The sequence below is a fragment of the Balaenoptera acutorostrata genome, chromosome 5 (assembly GCF_949987535.1).
Source record: "Balaenoptera acutorostrata chromosome 5, mBalAcu1.1, whole genome shotgun sequence".
Taxonomy (NCBI): Eukaryota; Metazoa; Chordata; class Mammalia; order Artiodactyla; family Balaenopteridae; genus Balaenoptera; species Balaenoptera acutorostrata.
Genome location: NC_080068.1, coordinates 22,658,904 through 22,679,362, shown reverse-complemented (window position 1 = coordinate 22,679,362; position 20,459 = coordinate 22,658,904). Strand labels below are relative to the sequence as shown.

Here is a 20,459-nt window from a genome sequence, read left to right as displayed (position 1 = left end):
ATATAATGTAATGTAATATAATATATATGATTATTTTAAGTCACTGATCTCTTAATTCCAACACATTTTAACAACCCTGCATTTTACTCCCCCACCCTCACCATGATTATTGTTTTTTTTTTAAACTCTTTATTGAATTTGCCACAATATTGCTTCTATTTTATGTTTTGGTTTTTTGGCTACAAGTCATGTGGGATCTCGGCTCCCTGACCAGGGATTCAACCCACACCTCCCGCATTGGAAGGTGAAGTCCCAACCACTGACCACCAGGGAAGTCCTGATCATTGTTTTTGATATATTTTACATCTTTTTGTTTTGTGTATCCCTTAACTAATTATTGTAGATATAGATGATTTTTGTCTTTTAACCTTCCTGCTAGCTTTGTACATGGTTGATTTACTACCTAATATTTGCCTTTACCAATGAGTTTTTTCCTTTCATAATTTTCATGTTTCTATTTGTAGCTTTTTCTTTTTCACTTAGAGAAATCCCTTTACCATTTCTTGTAAAGCTGGTTTGGTGGTGCCCAACTCTTAGATTTTGCTTGTCTGTAAAACTTTTGATTTCTCCATCAAATCTGAATGAAAGTCTTGCTGAGTAGAGTATTCTTGTTTGTAGATTTTCCCTTCATCACTTTAAATTTATTGTGCCACTCCCATCTGGCCTGCAGAGCTGCTGAAAAGTCCACTGATGGTGTTATGGGAGTTCCTTTGTATGTAACTTGTTGCTTTTCCCTTTTCAATATTCTTTCTTTAACTTCTGCCATTTTAATTCAGTGTATCTTGGTGTGGACCTCTTTGGGTTGATCTTATTTGTGTTCTAGGACCTGCATGTCTGTTTCTTTTCCCAGGTTAGGGAAGTTTTCAACCTATTGTGTCCTCAAATATGTTCTCTGCCCATTTCTCTCTCTCTTCTCCTTCTGAGACCCTATAATGTGAATATTAGTGCACTTGATTTTGTATCAGAGGTCTCTTAAACTGTTCTCTTTTCTTTTTATTCTTTTTTCTGTTCAGCTTCAGTGATTTCCACTACTCTGTCTTCCATCTGCCTGATCCATTCCTCTGTATCATTTCATCTACTGTTGATTTCTTTTAGTGTATTTTTCATTTCAATTGTTGTAGTTTTCTTCTCTGTTTAGTTCTTTATATCTTCTAACTCTTTGTTAAACTTCTCACTGTGTTCCTCCATTCTTCTCCTGCATTCTTTGATCATCTTTATGATCATCACCCTGAACTCTTTCTTAGGTAGATTGCCTATCTCCAGTTCACTTAGTTCTTCATCTGGGGTTTTATCTTCTTCCTTTGTTTGGAACATGTTCCTCTGTTGCCTCATTTTGTCTAACTTGCTCTTTTTTTATTTCTATGTATCTGGTAGGTTGGTAGTGTATCCTGATCTTGGAGAAGTGGCCTTTTGTAGGAGATACACTGTGTGTCCCAGCAGCTCACTCCCCTCTGGTCATCAGAGCTATATGCTCTAGGGGTGCCCCCTATGTGGGGTGCATGGGTCCTTCTGTGTGGCGGGCTTACTGATGTCATTGGTCTGGTAGGCATGGCTGGCCTTTGGTCCAATTGGTTTCCAGGCCCTGCCTTGTGTGGACCCTGACAGCCACTGGTTGGTGGGGCTGGGTCATGAGGCTGCTGGTTGCAGAACCTTGGAGGGTCCCAGGGCTACTGCTGGCTCACTTGTGGGCAGAGCCAGGTTCTGGGGTGGGTGGTTACAGGGCTGGGGTTCCTGGATCTAGTGTTGGCCTGCTGGTGGGTGGGGCCAGTTCCTGATATGGCTGGCTGCAGGTTCTGGGGTATTCCAAAGCTGGTGCTGGCCCATTGGTGAGTGGGGCTGGATCCCAGGGCAGCTGGCTGAGGCATCCAAGGTTCCTCAGAGCTGGTGTTGATCTGCTGGTGGGTGGGGCCCAGACCCAGGGGTCCTGGGGCTGGTGCCAATCTGCTGTGTTGGCTGTGCCCAACAAGGTAGGCTGTAGGGCTGCAGTGGTCCTGGGGCTGGTGTCTGCCCATTGGTGGTTGGAGTTGGTATCCAGGGGATCCTGGAGCCAGTAGGTGAATCTGGGTCCTGGGGCTAGTGCTGGCCCACTGGTGGGCAGAGCTGACTCCTAGGGTCACTGGCTGCAGGGCCCAGTGTCCCAGAGCTGATTTTGAATTGTTGGTGGGTGAAGCCAAGGCCCAGGATGTTCTGGGGCTAGTGCTGGCTGGCTGGTGGCTGGAGCTGGGTCCCAGGATTTCTGGCTGCCAGGCCCTGGGGGTCCTGAGGCTAGTGCTTGCACACTGTTGTATGGTGCTGGGTCCTGGGCCCTCTGGTGGACAGGACCATGTCCTGAGGTGCCTTGGTCTCAGGAGGTCTTAAGGCAGCCTGTCTGCTGATGGTTGTCCAGCTAATTGCTTGGCCTGAGGCGTTCCAGTACTGGTGTGAACAGGCTGGTGAGTGAGGCTGGGTCCTGGTGCCAATCAGCTAGAGGGAGGATTCCAAAATGGTGCTTGCCAGTGTCTGTGTCTCCAGGGTGAGCTCCAGTTGCTTGCTGCCTCTTTGGCAGACTCTCCAAGATCAACAGATGAGTCTGACTTAGGCTCCTTTCAAATTACTGCTTCTGCCCTGGTTCCTGGAGTGTGTGAGATTTTGTGTGCGCCCTTTAAGAGGGGAATCTCTATTTCCCCCAGCCCTCTGGGACTCCTGAAGTTAATCCCTGCAGGCCTTCAAAGCCAAACATTCTGGGGGCTGGGGGCTTGTCTTCCTGGTGCAGGATCCCTGGGCTGGGGAGCCCAATATGGGGCTCAGACCCCTCGTTCCTTGAGGAGTACCTCTGCAGTTGTAATTATTCTTACATGTGTGGGTCACCCACTCCTGGGGTGTGGGTCTCGACTGTGTGCAGCTCTGCCTCTCCTACCCATCTTGTTGTGGTTCCTTCTTTAGATCTTTAGTTGTAGATGATCTTTTCTGCTAGATTTTGGTCTTTCTCATAAATAGTTGCTCTGTAAATAGTTGTGATTTTGGTGTGCTCACGAGAGGAGGTGAGCTCAGCGTCTTCCTACTCCACCATCTTGGCCAGCCTCTATAATAGTATTTTCGCCAAGTAATACTAGCGAAATGAATATTTGTAACAGATGTTCACTGCCAATGCTACTGACTCCCTTTTTCATGTGTATGTAGGGAAAAGGAACATCGGTACATTGAGCTTCAGGAAGCAGAATTGCATATGAGAAAGTGCTAGCTAGGAATCAGGTCTGGGCTCAAAATACTGCCAGTGGCATGTTTGACTTAACTGCTGGAGCTCCGTTTCCTCATTTGAAAAGTGCGATGTTAATGGCTGCCTCACTCAGATTTGAGGCTGACATGAGGTGATGTCCAAAAATGCTACTTGCCCTCAACAAACATGGGTTCCCTCCACTGTCAGCTCTCCCTTCTGTGCTCAGTGCCCTGAATTATGACAGGTTACACAGCTGGGCCATGTGGATGATGGCTCCGACTGCTTGACCCTTGTTTCCTAACCCAACTGATTACTTTTAGAGTATGGAGGAAAGTGGAAAATGCTTCATTATTTTGCTCGACATTTCTTCGCTCCGCTGTTGCCGGTGGGTTTTGAGAATGAAGGTGTGTTTTTCATCTACGGTGTGTCAGACCTTCACTCAGACCACAAGATGATGCTTACCGTAAGTTGCCTGGATTCTTTTCTCTCTGTGGTAGACGGCGAATTTTAGGTTTCTTTAGTTATTTGGTTCTATTCTTTTTTGGAAAAAAGAAAAGAGAAATTAATTTGTATCAAAATATCTCTAGTGCTCGCAGCAGAAAATGAGCTGTTCTTGGAATTGGAAAACCTATATTCAGGGGAAAATTCTGCCATTTATTCTATGACCTTAATGTCTTGGTTCGGTTTCCTCATCTGTAAAATGACACCAGCCTGCCTTCTTAAAGAATTTCTATGGATAGTGAATACAGTCATTAGATGACCGTGCATTGTAAACTGTAAAATGCCAGTTAAATCTAAGGTTATTTATAATCATGAGAAGCTGGAAATAGGCTAAACTTTACCAAAAGAAATCCTTTAAAACAGTATGTTAAGGTGGAAATCAGTAAAATTATTCAGAGTATATATGTGGAAAAATGAACTTGTATTTAAAACAATTTTAGGTAAAAGAAAGGATAGAAACTCAAAGAAGTCTTGGGTGGCTACAGTTAGGAGGACATTGAGAACAGGTCAAGTCTATGAATTAACTATAATGCGCCAGGTCCTGTGCCTTCCATAAATGGCTTAATTCTCACAACAGCCTGTGGAGTTAGTGCTGTTATTATTCTCATGTTACGTTTGAAGAAATGGATACTTTGAGAAGTTAACTTCTTGGTTACATGACAAGTACTTGGTGGGGCTGAGGTTAAACCCAAGTTTCACAGTCTCTTAACCAGTTCTGCTCTTCTGACTTTCATCTATTATTACTACTATTATTCTCTAAAAAAAAATAGTAACTAAGAACGTTTGGTTTTTTTCTGTCTTGTTTCTCCCCAGGTGAGAGTCCACACATGGAGTTCCCTGGAGCCCGTGTGCTCTGAGACGACGAAGCCTTTTGTGATGAAAGCAGGGGCGTCTGCTCTTCTCTATGATAAGCCAGTAGCTGAGTTATTAAGAGGATGTACAAATTGTACACGACAGAGCTGTGTGGTTTCCTTTTACCTGTCAACTGACAGGGAGCCCTTGAGCCCAACCAACTATCACTTCCTGTCCTCACCAAAGGAGGCCAAGGGGCTCCACAAGGCAAATATCACCGTAAGCACCAGTGGTCTGGGGTCACCGTGGCTTTGTGGAGCTGTCCTGCTTTTTTGCAAAATTTCTCCTTGGTACTGAGCTTACCTGGGACCCGGGGGAGATTGGCCCCTTCCCACTGGAAGCAAAGAGCAAATACTTTTTATTTCTAATTCAGCATTTGTCAAAGCTTGAGGTTCCTGCCACCCCTGCTGTCCCATCACATTTCCCTAGTCAGGCTGGTGCAGTGGAGGGCGACGCAGCAGGAGTCATCACCACTGACTGCTCCTCCTCTAGGTTCCAGGATCTGTCTGTCCTGGGGCCTTTCCTGCATCAGCCGTGAAGTATTATCTGCATATACAAGTGAGCAAACCTGTTTGGAGGGACCGAGCAACGTGTTTAAAATCCGTGGCCAGGAAACATTGGAGCCCGGTAGAAGCACTCTTAATTTTGCATTTTTAAGGAGAGTCTGTTCATTTAAAAAAATTTCACTCTGCTCTCTGATTTATTGCTTCCATGTTGCTCAGTCACCAGATCTCTTTATCACTGCCAAGGGAAAAAAAGGGATGATCGGGGTAGGATGTGTTGTTATAAAAATTGTGTAGCTAGAAAATTTGGAATCTGTCTAGTTGATTGAAAACCTTTCCTTCCCTTTCCCCCTCTCCATGTAGTGATTGAAACTTTCTAGAAAAATGTTTTCATTCTCTATTTTTAATCAATTTTAAGTTTGTTTTAGATTTCATTGAAAAGACTTAAGTGAGAGGATTTTTTACGTTTGCTTTGGAAATCATATCCAAACTCAGTCCTTGAAATGAAAGCATAGCTTCCTTCCCAACTAATAATGAAATATTCCCGTAATGAAATCTATCTGTAACAACTGATATAGGGCAAATATGAAGGAAATGACGTACATTTACATAGCTTCTTTACAGAAAAAAAGCACAAAACTATGTAGTAGACAAATTTGCAGTCTCTAGACAGGATTTCAAAATCTTTCTTTCCTCACCTGGGCCTCCATTACTTTGAGGTAACCGGGCTGGGGGAGAGGTAGGACTTCTTCCTTTGTCCTACGTCAGTTGGATTTCAATGAGACTTTGCCTATCCTAAAGGGATATAATAACAATAACAATCATAATAGTAACGCTAGCTAATGTTATTGTGGGCTTAACGTAGGCCAAGCACTTGGATGTACTATCCTCAGGGCGATGCTGGGGACCGGGTTTTCCTCCCTGTGTCCCTGAAGCCAGAGCACAAGCCTGAGCTCTGGGCTCTGCAGTCAGACATGCAGAGATGAGGTTTCCAATCAGAAGAAGGCAACAACAAGAGTGAGCAGGTGCCAGTGTCCCTTCTGGCCTTGGCCTTGGGACAGAGTAGCTGAGGCTTCCCTGCAGGCTTGGTGGTGGTTTACACATGTAAACTGTGTGCCTGCAACTGCTTTAGGGTCTTCATCAGAATAGGTGGGTGGCATGATTTGGGAATTTGACATCTAACTTCAAGCCTGCATCTCTGACCCTCTGAGAGCTACCTAATACATTTTGTTCCTTTTTTGCTTCTACCAAAGTAGGGTTTCTTGTTAATAACTCAGAACCCTGCATGCTGTCTCGGGCTAAGTTATATATAGTAAAAATTGTCCTTGGAAATTCTTTATGTCACACATAACCTATAATGTCAAACCTATGGCGTGGCATGTATGCGTGTTGAAGAGTCATGTTTCATGACAGATGCACGGCTTGAATACCAGGTCCCACTCAACTGTGTACTCACAGTGAGAGAGGCTCACCAACCCCCAGCCTCCAGGAAGCAGCTCTGCCTCACTCTCTGCCTGTGCTAAGAGGCTAATGAGTGACAAGATTTAAACTGTGCTCTCCTTTGCTGATATCGTGTGGGATTCACACATGTTAAAAGTGCTAACGTAAAGCAACTATACTCCAATAAAAATTAATTTAAAAAAAGAAGGAAAAAAAATTAAAGTAAGAAAGTTAAGGGTCAGATTACAAAGCTGAGAATTCACATTATGAAGATTTTTTTCAAATATTTCAAAGTTGGATGGACTTATATCCAAATGAATAGGAAAATAATTTCATTTAGATGGTTCAGGTTAAATAAAACGAATACTTGAAAAATTCTAAATAAGTACCATGTGATAGATACCTAAGAATGAGCATTAGTAAATCTGTCAAGAGTAATATGAAAAGCAAATTAATTTGAGCTGAATAAGAAAAAAGTGCTAATAATGTGACTTCACTGACGATGCAATAAGAGAGAGAGAGCTCTAGTGGTAGAGCTTTTGGAGATGCCCGGCCGGCTGCTGTCTAGATTGCAGGACCTCCTCGGAAGACTAGCAAGTGAGCACCATGGCTGTGCTCTGCAGCCAGCTCCACACAGATTCTGAGAAAGTCATTTAAACCCCCCAGCCCTGGTGCAGAAATGTGCCTCTCTTGATGAGACCCTGAGAAAAAGCTATAAAGCTGTAAAAGCTACAAGGCTTTGAGATTCATGTGAAATATTCTCCTTAATAATTGGCGACTACATATCCCCCCGCCCCCGTTTGAGATTACAATTTGGTAATTTTCCACAGCCTTCAACACATTTCCACGTATTTTTTAGCATCTGACACAGTGCATGGAATGTATGACTTTAGCAGTTGCAGAACCAAAGTTGTAGGAAATGCACTCCTTGTTAGCCACATGGATGTTCTGATAGGCGCTGTATATAGAATAGAGAGCTCTGCCCTCCTCCTTCACTTCATTTATCTTTTTCTTTCAGGCCACCATCTCTCAGCAAAGAGACACATTTGTTTTTCATCTGGAAACCTCAGCTGTTGCTCCCTTTGTTTGGTTGGATGTAGGAAGCATCCCAGGGAGATTCAGTGACAATGGTTTTCTCATGACTGAGAAGACACGGACTGTATTCTTTTACCCTTGGAAACCCACCAACGAGAGTGAATTGGAGCGATCTTTTCATGTGACCTCCCTGGCCGATATTTACTGAGGGAATCCAGGTTGTATTTGCAGGAGCTGAAGGAAACCAGAAACAAGTTGAAGAAGCCAGGAAATGCATCTGCTTGCTGTCAGGTGTCTGCATAACCACTTGGTAAAGAGTTTGTACAGTGCATTCTCCCAGGGAAGGCTGTGTACTCAGGTGATGTCCTCCTCCAACAAAGCTGTGCCTAGGTGCCGTCCAGTCTGCACCAGGACTGTGGTTTTAGCCCATTCCCCCACAGCTTTTGCACCACATGAACCAGTTATAACCCAACTGCCTCTCCAAGCCCCAGAAGGAGGTCTGTCCACATGCAGCCCTTTAAGGGAATCACAGGTACGTGATTATTGCGGTATCTGTGGAATCAAATGTGGAAGGTTGTGAGGTCATGTAGGCTCTCGTGGTTAGCTTTGAGAAATACCAAATAATCAGAATGAAACTGCTTTGTTGTTATTTCCAGAGGAAATGGAGATTCAAATGTCACAACAGAAAGAGATTTCTGGGTGGTAGCCATATTTGTTGCTATTGCCGGAAAGTTTGGGGGGTTGATTGTTGTCATTCAGTTACTTTTTGGGTAGGAGTCCTTTTTTCATTTGCAACATTTAAAAAAAAAATATTGTTTTAACAATAGTAGTTTATTTTTTCAAAGGCCATTAGAGTGATTCTCCTTTGGAAAAAAGCTCATATTGAAATGGACATCACCATGGTCACTTTGGAAACTTTCGGGTGTCCTGACATAGGTCACCCATCGTTATGTATGGGCTTCAGATTTGGTTGAATCCAGTGAGCTTTCCAATTCAAGGCTGTGGTTAGATTTGTACTTGGTGATCCTGGCAGCAAAGCGGTGTTCCCTTTAACTTGAGTTTGAGCCATCTTAAAAAATATTGATTAATTATAATTGCTATGAAATCATTTTATTCTGCATTATCATGTTTATAAAATTACATTGGTAATGAAGCAAAGGAGGCAAAATGTTAATAAGTAGCCAATTTGGGTAAAGGTGTGTAGGAATTTTTTGTTCTGCTTTTGCGACTTTTCTGTACGTTTGAAATTATGTTAAAATTTTAAAGTTACATAAATTGCATTGACAACTTGGTGTTTCATTTGTGGATTATTTCCTCATTCCATGAACACTCAGTTTTTAAAAAATTTTATTTATTTATTTATTTATGGCTGTATTGGGTCTTCGTTTCTGCGCGAGGGCTTTCTCTAGTTGCGGTGAGAGGGGGCCACTCTTCATCGCGGTGCGCAGGCCTCTCATTATCGCGGCCTCTCTTGTTGCGGAGCACAGGCTCCAGACGCGCAGGCTCAGTAGTTGTGGCTCATGGGCCTAGTCGCTCCGCGGCATGTGGGATCTTCCCAGACCAGGGCTCGAACCCGTGTCCGCTGCATTGGCAGGCAGATTCTCAACCACTTCGCCACCAGGGAAGCCCGAACACTCAGTTTTGCCCAGTACCATGCTGGGCATTAATTTCCTTTTAGCTCTGGTCCAGTTTTTAGTCTGTTTGATAAACTTGAAGAGTTTGAAGAATCTAATCCAGGATATTTGAGGGGTCTTCTCTCAGAAGAATCAGGGAATTGGTTATAGAATGGACTGGCAGTGAGAGTCTGGCTTTAGAATCAAGACTAAATAGATAATAGTTTTGGTTTTAAAGCTGAGAAACTTTTGACCATGGTTCAGAGACTAAAAAGAAAATAAATGCAGCCAACCCAGGCCTCTCCTTCAGTATCTATGAGTTCCCTCATTTTATGTGTTATTTCAAAATATATATAACAGCCTTATGAAAGGCTGTGACTTAGGGATGTAACCCAGAAGATTCTTACCTGATAAATATATCACTTTCTTGTCACTGTTGCTGGGGGCAGGGAGGACACACCTCTCCATTCACTAGAGCATTTTTCTGTGCTAGGTACCCTGTGAGGTGGGCTTTGAAGTTGATGGGCCAGAATTTATTGGGTTGGCCAAACCCAAAAAGTTTGGGTTTTTCCCTAATATCTTTCTGTAACGACCCAATACATTGCAATTCTGCCCTTACTAGCTCTGTAACCTTAATCAAGTTATTTAACTTCTACGTTCAGTTTTCTTGTGGTACAATGAGAATAATTACACTCACCTTGTAAGTGTGGGTTTTTTTTTTTTAAAAGATGACCCTTATTTTTTATTTATTTATTTATTTATTTATTTTTGGCTGTGTTGGGTCTTCGTTTCTGTGCGAGGGCTTTCTCCAGTTGCGGCAAGCGGGGGCCACTCTTCATCGCGGTGCGCGGGCCTCTCACTATCGCGACCTCTCTTGTTGCGGAGCACAGGCTCCAGACGCGCAGGCTCAGTAGTTGTGGCTCACGGGCCCAGTTGCTCCGCGGCATGTGGGATCCTCCCAGACCAGGGCTCGAACCCATGTCCCCTGCATTGGCAGGCGGATTCTCAACCACTGCGCCACCAGGGAAGCCCAGGGGGTTTTTTAATAATTAATTAATTTATTTATTTTTGGCTGCGTTGGGTCTTCGTTGCTGCACGCGGGCTTTCTCTAGTTGCGGCGAGCGGGGACTACTCTTCGTTGTGCGCGAGCTTCTCGTTGCGGTGGCTTCTCTTGTTGCGGAGCACAGGCTCTAGGCGCGTGGGCTTCAGTAGTTGTGGCACATGGGCTCAGTAGTTGTGGTTCGCGAGCTCTAGAGCACAGGCTCAGTAGCGCACAGGCTTTGTTGCTCCGCGGCCTGTGGGATCTTCCCGGACCAGGGATCGAACCCGTGTCCCCTGCATTGGCAGGCGGATTCTTAACCACTGCGCCACCAGGGAAGCCCCTGTAAGTGTGCTTTGAAGAATAAATTAAAAATGTGGTTCAAGGGCTTGGCCCAGTACTGACACTTAGTGAAGGCTCTGTAAATGGAGGCACCGTTCTGTGGTGTGACCCTCTTGTCTAGAGAGGGCAGGGCTTCCAGCCACACTGACCTGAGTCAGAACCCAAGTTCTGAGGCTTATTGGCTCTGTGACCTTGGGCAACCACTTGATCTTCTAGATTTCAGTTTTCTCATCTGTAAAATGGAGATAGTAATCTCTAACCTTCAAAGGTAGTGGTAAAAATTAAACAAATAGGGTCTGGAACAAAATAAATGCTAGTCATACTTTTTTAACATCATTATCACTCAGTACATGAAGCAAGGGTATAAATGAAGCAAATAAAGGCAGATGCCTTTTTTCTTTCTCTTTTTAAAATTACAGTATAGCTAATACAATATTGCATTAGTTTCGGGTGTACCGCAAGGTAATTCACTTATATATATGTATTTTCAGATTATTTACCACTATAGGTTATTACAGTATATTGAATATAATTCCTTGTGCTATACAGTAAATCCCTATTGTTTATCTATTTTACATATAGTAGTGTGTATCTGTTAATCCTATACTCCTGCTTTGCCCTCCGCTCTCCTCCCCTTTGGTAACCATAAGTTTGTTTTCTCTGTCTGTGAGTCTGTTCCTGGTCCTGTTTTTTTGTTTTTTTTTTATAATATTTTTTGATGTGGACCATTTTTAAAGTCTTTATTGAATTTGTTACAATATTACTTCTGTTTTTTTTATGTTTTGGTTTTTTTGGCCGCAAGGCATGTGGGATCTTAGCTCCCCAACCAAGGATCGAACCTGCACCCCCTGCATTGGAAGGCAAAGTCTTAACCACTGCACCACCAGGGAAGTCCCTCCTGTTTTGTATATAGATTCATTTGCATTATTTTTTTAGATTCCACATGTAAGTAATAGCGTATAATATTTGTCTTTCTCTGACTTGCTTCACTAAGTGTGATATTCTCTAGGTTCATCCATGTTGCTGTAAATGGCAATATTTCACTTTTTAAAATATTTATTTATTTGTTTATTTTTTGGCTGCGTCGGGTCTTAGTTGCAGCATGCAGGATCCTTCGTTGAGGCACGCGGGCTCTTCGTTGCGGTGGGCAGGCTTCTCTCTAGTTGTGGCGTGTGGACTCCAGAGTGTGTGGGCTCAGTGGTCTCAGTAGTTGTGGCACGCGGGCTCTCTAGTTGTGGTGCGTGGGCTCCAGAGCATGTGGGTTCTGTAGTTGCGGCACATGAGTTTAGTTGCCCTGCGGCGTGTGGGATCTTAGTTTCCTGACCAGGGATTGAACCAGCATCCCCTGCATTGCAAGACAGATTCTTAACCACTGGACCACCAGAGAAGTCCCAATATTTCATTTTTTAAGGCTGAGTAATATTCCATTGTATATATGTATATAACATCTTTTTTTTAGTACTGTAGACAAGAGATCCACTTCAATTTTTTTTTACTTTTTATTTTTATTTTATTAATTGAAAAAAATTTTAATTGAATTGTAGTTGATTTTTAATGTTGTGTTAGTGTGTGGTATACAGCAATGTGATTCAGTATACCAGCTGGTATACAGTAGGACCTTGTTGTTTATCTATTTTATATATAGTAGTTTGTATCTGCTAGTCCCAAGCTCCTAATTTATCCCTCTCCCACCTTCTTTCCCCTTTGGTAACTATAAGTTTGTTTTCTACATCGGTGAGTCTGTTTCTGTTTTGTAAATAAGTTCATTTGTGTCATATTTTGGGTCCCACATATAAGTGATATCATAAGGCATTTGTCTTTCTCTGTCTGACTTACTTGACTTAGTATGATAATCTCTAGGCCCATCCATGTTGCTGCAAATGGCATTATTTCATTCTTTTTTATGGTCGAGTAATATTCCACATATACACATACACACTTATACATATACATACCACATCTTCTTTATCCATTCATCTGTCAGTGAACATTTAGGCTGCTTCCATGTCTCGACTATTGTAAATAGTGCTGCTGTGAACATTGGGGTGAATGTATCTTTTCGAATTAGAGTTTTCTCCAGACATATGCCCAGGAGTGGAATTGTTGGATCATATGGTAACTCTACTTTTAGTTTTTTAAGGAACCTCCATAGTGGCTGCACCAACTTACATTCCCACCAACAGTGTAGGAGGGTTCCCTTTTCTCCACACCCTCTCCAGCATTTGTTATTTATAGACTTTTTAGTGATAGCCATTTTGACTGGTGTGAGGTGATACCTCACTGTAGTTTTGATTTGCATTTCTCTAATAATTAGTGATGTGGAACATCTTTTCATGTGACTTTGGCCATCTGTATGTCTTTTTTGGAAAAATGTCTGTTTAGGTCTTCTGCCTGTTTTTTGATTAGGTTGTTTGTTTTTTGATATTAAGGTGCATGGACTGTTTATGTATTTTGTATATTAACTTCTTATTGGTCATATTGTTTGCAAATATTTTCTCCCAGTACATGGGTTGTTTTTTCATTTTGTTGATGGTTTCCTTTACTGTGCAAGAGCTTTTAAGTTTGACTAGGTTCAATTTGTTTATTTTTGCTTTTATTTCTTTTGCCTTGGGAGATTGAGCTAAGAAAAGATTACTATGATTGACGTCAGAGAATATTTTGTCTATGTTCTCTTCTAGGAGTTTTATGGTGTCCTGTCTTATATTTAGGTCTTTAAACAATTGTGAGTTTATTTTTGTATATGGTGTGAGAGAGTGTTCTAGTTTAATGGATTTACATGTAGCTGTCCAGTTCTCCAATACCACTTTTTGAAGAGGTTGTCTTTTCTCCATTGACTATTATTGCTCCCTTTGACGTAGATTAGCTGGCCATAGGTGCGTGGGTTTATTTCTGGGCTCTCTATTCTGTTCCATTGAGCTGTTTGTCTGTTTTTGTGCCAAATACATGCTGCTTTGATTACTGTGATTTCTGTAGCTTTGTGGTATAGTCTGAAGTCTGGAAGGGTTATGCCTCCAGCTTTGTTTTCTTCTTCAGGATTGCTTTGGCAATTCAGGGCCTCTTGTGTCTCCATATAAATTTTAGGATTATTTGTTCTAGTTCTGTGAAAAATGTCATGGGTATTTTGATAGTGATTGCATTAAATTTTAGATTGCTTTGGGTGGTATGATGCCATTTTAACAGTATTACATTCTTCCAATCAAAGAACATGGGTTATCTTTCCATTTCTTTGAATCACCATCAGTTTTCTTTATCAGTGTTTTATAGTTTTCAGTGCATAGGTCTTTCACTTCCTTGATTAAGTTTATTCCTAGGTTTTTTTAAAAAATTAATTAATTAATTAATTAATTTTTAAATTTTTGGCTGTGTTGGGTCTTCGTTTCTGTGCGAGGGCTTTCTCTAGTTGCGGCAAGCGGGGGCCACTCTTCATCGCAGTGCGCGGGCCACTCACTGTTGTGGCCTCTCCCCTTGTGGAGCACAGGCTCCAGACGCGCAGGCTCAGCAGTTGTGGTCCACGGGCTCAGTTGCTCCGTGGCATGTGGGATCTTCCCAGACCAGGGCTCGAACCCGTGTCCCCTGCATTAGCAGGCAGATTCTCAACCACTGCGCCACCAGGGAAGCCCTTGATGACAGTTTTTATCATGAATGGATGTTGAGTTTTGTCAAATGCTTTTTCTATGTCTATTGAGATGATCTTATGATTTTTGTCTTTCCTTTTGTTAATGTGGCATATCACATTGATTTGCATATGTTGAACCATCCTTGCCCTGGAATGAATCCAAGTTGATCGTGGTCTATGATCCTTTTTATGTATTGTTGGATTCAGTTTCCTAATATTTTGTGGAGGATTTTTGCATCTATATTCATCAAAGATATTGGCTGTAATTTTCTTTTTTGTAATGTCTTTGGTCTTGGTATCATGGCCATGGTAGCTTCATAGAATGAATTTGGGAGTGTTCCCTCCTCTTCAAATCTTTGGAACAGTTTGAGCAGGATAAGTATAAGTTTTTCTTTGTATGTTTGGTAGAATATCCCAGTGAAGCTGTCTGGTCCTGGACTTTTGTTTGGAGGGAGTTTTTTTGTTTGTTTGTTTTTTGGTTTTTGTTTTTTTAAATTACAGATTCTATTTCACTTCTAGTAATCAGTCTGTTCAAATTATCTGTTTCTTTTTCACTCAGTTTTGGCAGGCTGTATGTTTCTAGAACCTTGTCCATTTCTTCTAGGTTGTTCAATTTGTTGGCATATAACTGTTCATAATATTCTCTTATGATTTTTTGTATTTCTGTGATATCAGTTGTTATTTCTCCTCTTTCATTTCTTATTTATTTTGGGTCCTCTCTCTTTTCTTCTTGGTGAGCCTAGATAGAGGTTTGTTGATTTAGTTTATCTTTTCAAAATACCAGCTCTTGGTTTTATTGATCTTTCCTATTGTTTTTAATCTCTATTTTATTTCCTCTCTGATCTTTATTATTTTCTTCCTTCTGCTGACTTTGGGTTTTGTTTGTTCTTTTTCTATTTCTGTTAGCTGGTAGGTTAGGCTGCTTATTTGAGATTTTTCTTGTGTCTTGAGGAAGGCCTATATTGCAATGAACTTCCCTCTTAACATTGCTTTTGCTGCATCTCATAGATTTTGTATGGTTGTGTTTTCATTTTTTAAATAAATTTATTTATTTTAATTTATTTTCATTTTTGGCTGTGTTGGGTCTTCGTTGCTGCATGTAGGATTTCTCTAGTTGCAGCGAGTGGGGGCTACTCTTCGTTGTGGTGTGCAGTTTACTTATTGCAGTGGCTTCTCTTGTTGCGGAGCACGGGCTCTAGGTGCATGGGCTTCAGTAGTTGTGGCGTGTGGGCTCAGTAGTTGTGGCTTGCGGGCTCTAGAGCTCAGGCTCAGTAGTTGTGGCGCACAGGCTTAGTTGCTCTGCGGCATGTGGAATCTTCCTGGACCAGGGCTCGAACCCGTGTCCCCTGCCTTGGCAGGCAGATTCTTAACCACTGTGTCACCAGGGAAGCCCTGTGTTTTCATTTTTATTTGTCTTTAGGCGTTTCTGATTTCTTCTTTCAGTTCATCATTGACCCATTGGTTTTTAGTAGCATGTTGTTTAGTTTTCGTGTGTTCATTCTTTTCCCATTTTTCTTTCTGTGGTTGATTTCTAGTTTCATACTCTTGTGGGCAGAAAAGATGCTTGAAAATGTTCTGTCCTCTAAACTTATTGTGGCTTGTTTTGTGACCTAGTATGTGGTCTATCCTAGAGACTGTTCCATATGGGCTTGAAAAGAATATGTGTTCTGGGTTTTTTTCTTTCTTTTTTGGATGTAGTATCCTGTAGATATCAATTAAGCCCAATTGGTCTGTTGTGTCATTTAGGACCTCTGTTGCCTTATTGATTTTCTGTCTGGATGATCTGTGCATTGATGTCAGTGGGGTGTTAAAGTCTTCTAGTATTATTATATTACTGTCAATTTCTTCCTTTATGTCTGTTAGTATTTGCTTTCTGTATTTAGGTGCTTCTATATTGGGTGCATATATGTTAATGAGTGTACTATCCTCTTCTTGTATTGATCCCTATATCATTATATAATGCCCTTCTTTGTCTTTCTTTATGGCCATTGTTTTAAAGTCTATTGCGACCCTGCTTTCTTGTTGTTTCCATTTGCATGAAATATCTTTTTCCATCCCTTCACTTTCAATCCATGTGTGTCTTTTACCCTGAAGTGAGTTTCTTGTAGGCAGTATATTGTAGGTTTTTGTATTTTTTATCCAGTCTGCCACTCTGTGTCTGTTGATTGGAGCATTTAGTCTATTGACATTTGAAATAATTATTGATAAGTATGTGCTTATTGACATTTTAATCCTGTTTTCCAGTTGTTTTTGTAGTTCTTCTTTGTTTCTTTTTTAACGTCTTTATTGGAGTATAATTGCTTTACAGTGGTGTGTTAGTTTCTGCTTTATAACAAAGTGAGTCAGCTATATGTATAAATATATCCCCATATCCCCTCCCTTTTGCGTCTCCCTCCCACCCTCCCTATCCCACCCCTCTAGGTGGTCACAAAGCACCAAGCTGACCTCCTTGTGCTATGTGGCTGCTTCCCACTAGCTATCTATTTTACATTGGGTAGTATATATAAGTCCGTGCCACTGTCTCACTTCGTACCAGCTTACCCTTCCCCCTCCCCATGTCCTCAAGTCCATTCTCTATGTCTGCGTCTTTATTCCTGTCCTGCCCCTATGTTCTTCAGAACCATTTTTTTTCCTTGTTTATTTCTTCTTTTTCGTTTTTCCTTCTGTAGTTTGACAATTTTCTTTCATAGTATGCTTGAGTGACTTTCTTTCTGGTTTTTGTGAATCTATTGTATGTTTTTGACTTGTGGTTACCATGGAGTTCAAGTATGTTGACCCATAACTATATCTATTTGCTTTATTTTTTTAAATTAATTTATTTATTTTTAAAATTTATTTTATTTTTATTTTTGGCTGTGTTGGGTCTTAGTTGCGGCACACAGGATCTTTGTTGAGGCATGCGGGATCTTTCATTGCGGCGCATGGTCTTCTGTCTGGTTGTGGTGTGTGGGTTTTCTCTTCTCTAGTTGTGGTGCACAGGCTCCAGAGCACGTGGGCTCTGTAGTTTGTGGCACGCAGCTTCTGTCATTGAGGCGCGTGAGCTCAGTAGTTGTGGTGCCCAGGATTAGTTGCCCCATGACATGTGGGATCTCAGTTCCCTGACCAGGGATCAAACCTGCATCCCCTGCATTGTAAGGTAGATTCTTTACCACTGGACCACCAGGGAAGTCCCTATCTATTTACTTTAAAATGATAGTCATACAAGTTCAAAGGCATTCTAAAAGATCTATATTTTTATCCACCCCTCCCTCACATTTTGTGATTTTGGTGTCCTATTTACATCTTCATTCTTATACTTTTACTGTTAATTGTAGTTATAATTGCCTTTACAGTTTTTTGATTTTTTAAAAAAATTTATTTATTTATTTATTTTTATTTTTGGCTGTGTTGGGTCTTCGTTTCTATGAGAGGGCTTTCTCTAGTTGCGGCAAGTGGGGGCCACTCTTCATCACGATGCGTGGGCCTCTCACTGTCACACGGGCCTAGTTGCTCCGCGGCATGTGCGATCTTCCCAGACCAGGGCTCGAACCTGTGTCCCCTGCATTGGCAGGCAGATTCTCAACCACTGTGCCACCAGGGAAGCCCATTTTTTTTATTTTTTTAAATCCAAGTACGGGCTTATTTAAATGATCTTCAACCCTTTTATATATTTGCCTTTCCTATTGTGATTTTCCCTTTCCTATAGATTTTTGCTTGTTTTCTATTTAGAGAGAAGACCTTTCAATATTTCTTTCAGGGTTGGTTTAATATTGCTATTTTATTTTACTTTATTTTAGTATAGTTGCTTTACACTGTTGTGTTAGTTTCTGCTACAGTGAAGTGAATCAGGTATATATATACACATATCCCCTCCCTCTTGGACTTCCCTCCCACCCCACCCCCATCCCACCCATCTAGGTCACTACAGAGCACCGAACTGAGCTCCAGTGCTGTACATCAGGTTCCCATGAACTATCTATTTTACACATGGCAGTGCACATATATCAATGCCAATCTCGCAATTCATCCCCCTCCCCATGTCCACACGTCCATTCTCTACATCTGCATCTCTATTCCTGCCCTTCAACTGGGTTCATCTGTACCATTTTTCTAGATTCCACATATGCATTAATACACGATATTTGTTTTTCTTACTGACTTGCTTCACTCTGTATCACAGACTCTAGGCCCATCCATGTCTCTACAAATGACCCAATTTCATTAATTTTTATGGCTAATGTTCTATTGTATATATGTACCACATCTTTATCCAGTCCTCTATTGATGGACATTTAGGTTGCTTCCTGTCCTGGCTGTTGTAAATAGTGCTGCAATGAACATGGGAGTACATGTGTCTTTTTGAATTATGGTCTTATCAGGGTATATGCCCAGTAGTGGGATTGCTGGGTCATATGGTAGTTCTATTTTTATTTTTTAAGGAACCTCCATACTGTTCTCCATAGTGGCTGTATCAATTTACATTCCAACTACAGTGCAAGAGGGTTCCCTTTTCTCCACACCCTCTCCAGCATTTATTGTTTGCAGATTTTTTGATGATGGACATTCAGACCAGTGTGAGTTGATACCTCATTGTAGTTTTGATCTGCATTTTTCTAATAATTAGTGATGTTGAGCATCTTTTCATGTGCCTCTTGGCCATCTGTATGTCTTCTTTGGAGAAATGTCTGTTTAGGTCTTCCACCCATTTGTTTGATTGGGTTGTTTGTTTTTTTGATATTGAGCTGCATGAGCTGTTTGTATATTTTGGAGATTTATCCCATGTCAGTTGCTTTGTATGCAATTATTTCTCCCATTCTGAGGATCGTCTTTTCATCTTGTTTATGGTTTTCTTTGCTGTGGAAAAGCTTTTAAGTTTCATTAGATCCCATTTGTTTATTTTTATTTTTATTTTCATTACTTTAGGAGGTGAGTCAAAAAAGATCTTGCTGTGATTTATGTCAAAGAGTGTTCTGTCTGTGTTTCCCTCTAAGAGTTTTATAGTGTGCGGTCTTACATTTAGGTCTTTAATCCATTTTGAGTTTATTTTTGTGTATGGTGTTATGGAGTGTTCTAATTTCATCCTTTTACATGTAGCTGTCCAGTTTTCCCAGCACCACTTTTTGAAGAAACTGTCTTTTCTCCATTATATATTCTTGCCTCCTTTGTCATAGATTAGTTGACCATAGGTGCATGGGTTTATCACTGGGCTTTCTCTCCTGTTCCACTGATCTGTATTTCTGTTTTTGTGTCAGTACCATACTGTCTTGATTACTGTAGCTTTGTACTATAGTCTGAAGTCAGGGAGTCTGATTCCTCCAGCTCCATTTTTCTTTCTCAAGATTGCTTTGGCTATTTGGGGTCTTTTGTGTTTCCATACAAATTGTAAAATTTTTTGTTCTAGTTCTGTGAAAAATGCCATTGTTAATTTGATAGGGATTGGACTGAATCTGTAGATTGCTTTGGGTAGTATAGTCATTTTCACAATGTTGATTCTTCCAATCCAAGAACATGGTATATCTCTCCATCTTTTTGTACCATCTTTGATTTCTTTCATCAGTGTTCTATAATTTTCTGAGTACAGGTCTTTACCTCCTTATGTAGGTTTATTGCTAGGTATTTTATTCTTTTTGTTGCAATGGTAAATGGGATTGTTTCCTTAATTTCTCTTTCTGATCTTTCATTGTTAGTGTATAGGAATACAAGAGATTTCTGTGCATTAATTTTGTATCCTGCAACTTTACCAGATTCATTGATTAGCTCTAGTAGTTTTCTGGTGGCATCTTTAGGATTATCTATGTATAGTATCATGCCATCTGCAAACAGTGACAGTTTTACTGCTTCTTTTCCAATTTGGATTCCTTTTATTTCTTTTTTTTCTCTGATTGCCGTGGCTAGGACTTCCAAAACTATGTTGAATAATAGTGGCGAGAGTGGACATCCTTGTCTCGTTCCTGATCTTAGAGGAAGTGCTTTCAGTTTTTCACCATTGAGAATGATATTTGCTGTGGGTTTGTCATATATGGCCTTTATTATGTTGAGGTATGTTCCCTCTATGCCCACTTTCTGGAGAGTTTTTATCATAAATGGGTGTTGAATTTTGTCAAAAGCATCTATTGAGATGATCATATGGTTTTTATTCTTTAATTAATATGGTGTATCACATCGATTGATTTTCATATATTGAAGAATCCTTGAATTCCTGGGATAAACCCCACTTGATCATGGTGTATGATCCTTTTAGTGTGTTGTTGGATTCTGTTTGCTAGTATTTTGTTGAGGATTTTTGCATCTATATCCATCAGTGTTATTGGTCTGTAATTTTCTTTTTTTGTGACATCTTTGT

The 20,459-nt window shown here is 41.0% G+C and overlaps 1 protein-coding gene across 3 annotated transcripts in view; it reads left to right on the top strand.

Moving 5' to 3' along the window:
* The window catches only part of MANBA (mannosidase beta), a 121,872-nt gene extending 113,055 nt beyond the window's left edge, over window positions 1–8,817 (top strand). For all 3 annotated transcript variants that reach the window (XM_057547418.1, XM_057547417.1, XM_007172935.2), the window contains 3 exons: window positions 3,517–3,659; window positions 4,511–4,768; window positions 7,511–8,817. In XM_057547418.1, coding sequence (XP_057403401.1) covers window positions 3,517–3,659; window positions 4,511–4,768; window positions 7,511–7,735 — 626 coding nt within the window. In that variant the 3' untranslated portion in view covers window positions 7,736–8,817. The remainder of the gene's footprint in view (window positions 1–3,516; window positions 3,660–4,510; window positions 4,769–7,510) is intronic.
* Window positions 8,818–20,459: the final 11,642 nt, after the last annotated feature.